General features: G+C 47.7%; 1 protein-coding gene across 1 annotated transcript; it reads right to left on the reverse strand.

The window, feature by feature from the left end:
* Jtb (jumping translocation breakpoint) lies at positions 1-3,500 on the reverse strand. The gene is made up of 5 exons (XM_040752343.1): positions 3,124-3,500; positions 2,930-2,967; positions 2,669-2,751; positions 1,469-1,548; positions 1-429 (listed from the first exon to the last, which is right to left on the reverse strand). Exons 1-5 carry the CDS (start codon positions 3,204-3,206, stop codon positions 273-275), a joined length of 441 nt encoding a protein of 146 aa, XP_040608277.1. The 5' UTR covers positions 3,207-3,500; the 3' UTR covers positions 1-272.

The following is a 3,500-nucleotide window of genomic DNA, read 5'->3' on the forward strand; positions in this document are numbered from 1 at the left end:
TTGCTTTACTCCTTTATTACTTTTTTTTATTTTTAAAGTCAGTCTTACTATGTAGTTCAGCCTAGCCTGCCTACAAATTTGCCAAGGAGCCTCCTGCCTCACTCTCTCAAGTGCTGGGATTACAAGCGTGTGCCGCCATGCACAGCTCTATTTCATGTTTTATTGTGCTCATTAAAGGTGCTACTCCCACAGGCTTAGAGTTCAAATTAGTCCACTGAACCTTCTCCACCTGAGATAGTCTGCAAGACCCAGCATAATACAGTGGGGTTCGGCTATATGGACTCAATTTGCTTCCGGACTTTTTCAAGAGCCTTTCTATCCAGTTGTCGCTGACGAATGATGACAAGGCAAGCGAAGACCAGAGCCACACCGACCATGGTGCCTTCAAACTTCCAGAATAAGTGTTGCTCCATCAGAGCTGAACGACAGCTGAAGGCAGAAAGGGAGAGTGAGTCATAGGAAGAGTGGATCCCTATTTCAGTCTGTCCAAAACACTGTCCAAAACAAGAGAAACGGGCTAGTCATGTCTTTAGACCCTGGTGAGATAAGGAGTAGCATTAATCAATTTGGTTACTTTTTTTTTTTAAAGACCTTAAATAGTTCAAGTTGGCCTTGAACTCCTGCCTCTCCTGCCTCTACTTAAGTGCTGGGTTACAGGCATGTACCACCATGCCCAACTTTTTTCCTTTTTCTTTTTCTTTTTTTTGGGTTTTTCGAGACAGGGTTTCTCTGTATTGTCTTGGAAACTGTCCTGGAGCTCGCTTTGTAGACCAGGCTGGCCTCGAACTCACAGAGATCCACCTGTCTCTGCCTCCCAGGTGCTGGGATTAAAGGTGTGCGCCACCAACGCCCGGCAACTTTTTTCCTTTTTAAAAAATAAATAAAAAAAGCTGGGTATGGTGGTGCATGCCTTTAATCCCAGCACTGCAGATCTCTAAATTCAAGGTCAACCTGGTCTATAGAGTGAGTTCCAGGACAGCCAAACTGGTAACTTTACTTTCTTTCTAAGCAGTGCTCGGGGTTAGACTCCTGGCCTCCTACATACTAGGCAAGTACTCCACCAATGAGTTACATTCCCCACCTCTAACCAATTTATTTCATCAGAAAACATGGTTAATAACATAGCACTGGCTGGGTGTTGGTGGCGCACGCCTTTAATCCCAGCACTTGGGAGGCAGAGGCAGGCAGATCTCTGTGAGTTCGAGACCAGCCTGGACTACCAAGCGAGTTCCAGGACAGCCTCCAAAGCCACAGAGAAACCCTGTCTCGAAAAACCAATAAATAAATAAATAAATAAATAAATAAATAAATAAAAATAACACAGCACTGAAGACTAGGGTTAGGAATTAGGGGTAATCTGGCTCAAATCCCCTCCTCCTTCAGTATGCCACACTACATCAAGAGCAGGAGATAGCTATACAGTAATAGACCAGAGGAGGGCACTTCAAAGCAGAGAAGCAGCCCTTACCTTTTGAATTCACTCCTTTTAGATGAGCTGCATGCGATTTTCTCCACATAGCCTGTAGAACCACACTCAGGCGTTGTTTTCTACCAAGAAAGGTCCAAAACCATAGGTTAGGAAGGAGCAGCAGCAGAAACAGAGACCTGCTGTTCAGGAAGGGCCAGAGCTGGTGGGCAGCAGACAGTTAACAGAAAGCCCAGATGTGGATGGTGGTGATGACTAGGAAGGCAACAACTAGGAGGTGAGGAAAAATCCCAGAGCCTGATGTATTAAAACATGACAGGGCATGATACTATCATTAATGTAGAAAGGGCATCTTTTCAAAGGGAATTTAAGTTCAAATTTGAGGGCTGGCAAGATGCCTCTGTGGGTAAAGGTGTGTGCCACTAAGATTAACACTTGGGATCTCTGTGGTGGAAAAATTTCCCCAAGTTGTCCTCTGACTTCTTTGGTGCCTGATCCACAAAATAAACATAATATTCAAGTCCAGCCTGGTTACACTGTGAATTCCAGGACAGAGTTACATAATGAGACACTGTCTCAAAAGCAAATTTAAAAAAAGGGGGAGCTGGAGATATGGCCTAGTGGTTAAGTACACTGGTTGCTCTTCCAGAGGACAGGGTTCCATTCCCAGCACTCACATAGTGGCTCATAAGACAGAAGATCTGATGACCGCTTCTGAATTCTTAGGGAAGTACACATACATGCAGGCAAAACACTCATACACATAAAATAATGCAAACAAAATAAAATATAATGTAATTAACTTCAGATTTGAACACATCCTAAGACTCTGAGAAGAAGCAATGACATTTTTTGTTTGTTTGTTTTTTTCTCGAGACAGAGTTTCTCTGTGGCTTTGGAGGCTGTCCTGGAACTCACACTTGTAGACCAGGCTGGCCTCGAACTCACAGAGATCCACCTGCCTCTGCCTCCCGAGTGCTGGGATTAAAGGCTTGCGCCACCAACGCCCCGAAATGGCATGTTTAAGCTTAAAAACAAACAAACAAAAAATACCAAATACTTGGAGACTGGAGTGTCCAGTGGCTAAGAGCACTGGTTGCTCTTCCAGAGAACCAGGGTTCAATTCCCAGCACCCACTGGTAGCTCACAACTGTAACTCCAGTTCCAGGGGATTCAACACCTTCACACAGACATACATGCAGGCAAAACACCTATGCACATAAAACAAAACAAAAAACTCACAATCTGGAAGTTAGAACACGGAGTACACTCTTCGGTCACTACAAACTCTTCCATCAGCCAACATGGCGAAGTTGAGGTGCTCACTAAAAGGAGAGAGAGAAAAATGGCCAGCCGAAGACTATTCAAAAATAGCAAAGGCTCTACCCATCTAGCATCCCAGCACATGTGGCACCTCCTTTTCTACCTGTGCGCTTGGTATACTAAAAAAGACATTAACAAAAACAAACTATAGTGGTACGGGGTTACCGGGCAATCACACACCTGACAACTTCTCCTCGAGCACCGGAGCCTCTGCTTGGCTACAGACAGGGAAAGAGGGTAAAAACAACGGTGAGAACGCATTAGACAGGGCACACCCACTTCGGACGTCAGTGGGTGAGAGGTCCGGGTTCCTGGGGACGAGGAGCATCGGGTCCGCCTGCGCGCCCCTTTTTCCTCCCTCGGTACACACTTACCAGAGCTTTAAGGTGAAAGCACACAGCAACCAGCAGAGGTGGCCGCCCCGGAGGAGGCCGAGCCTCCCGGCGCCCGCGAGCATGGAGCGGTCAGTGTCGCACCTGTTGCAGCAGACCTCCCGGAGGTTCCAGCTCGGAGCAGCGAAATGCCCGAGTTCTCTCCCTGGGGCAGCTAAGGCTCTGTTGGAACGGCCTCGCGACCACAGCGGGAATAAGCCATGCGGATTTGCTGGCCAGAAGCGCGAGGCCTTTGTGGGGGCGCAAGCGGCTGGAGGAAGGGCGTGCGGTCTGGACCTAATGCCCGCGCCCCTCGGCCCCGGCCTCGGGAGCGGCCATCTTGCTCGCGGAGGCTCCTGGTCCCGGCACTAGCGACGCCG

This window comes from Mesocricetus auratus, unplaced genomic scaffold (assembly GCF_017639785.1).
Source record: "Mesocricetus auratus isolate SY011 unplaced genomic scaffold, BCM_Maur_2.0 Super-Scaffold_100009, whole genome shotgun sequence".
Taxonomy (NCBI): Eukaryota; Metazoa; Chordata; class Mammalia; order Rodentia; family Cricetidae; genus Mesocricetus; species Mesocricetus auratus.

Bases quoted from the DNA above. Each gene is read 5' to 3' on its own strand.
- Jtb (XM_040752343.1), bottom strand. From the start codon at position 3,206: ATGCTCGCGGGCGCCGGGAGGCTCGGCCTCCTCCGGGGCGGCCACCTC. The intron at 2,968-3,123 runs GTAAGTGTGTAC...CCCTGTCTGTAG, and splicing joins GCTTTCACCTTAAAGCTCTG to CCAAGCAGAGGCTCCGGTGC. The intron at 2,752-2,929 runs GTGTGTGATTGC...CTCTCCTTTTAG, and splicing joins GCTCGAGGAGAAGTTGTCAG to TGAGCACCTCAACTTCGCCA.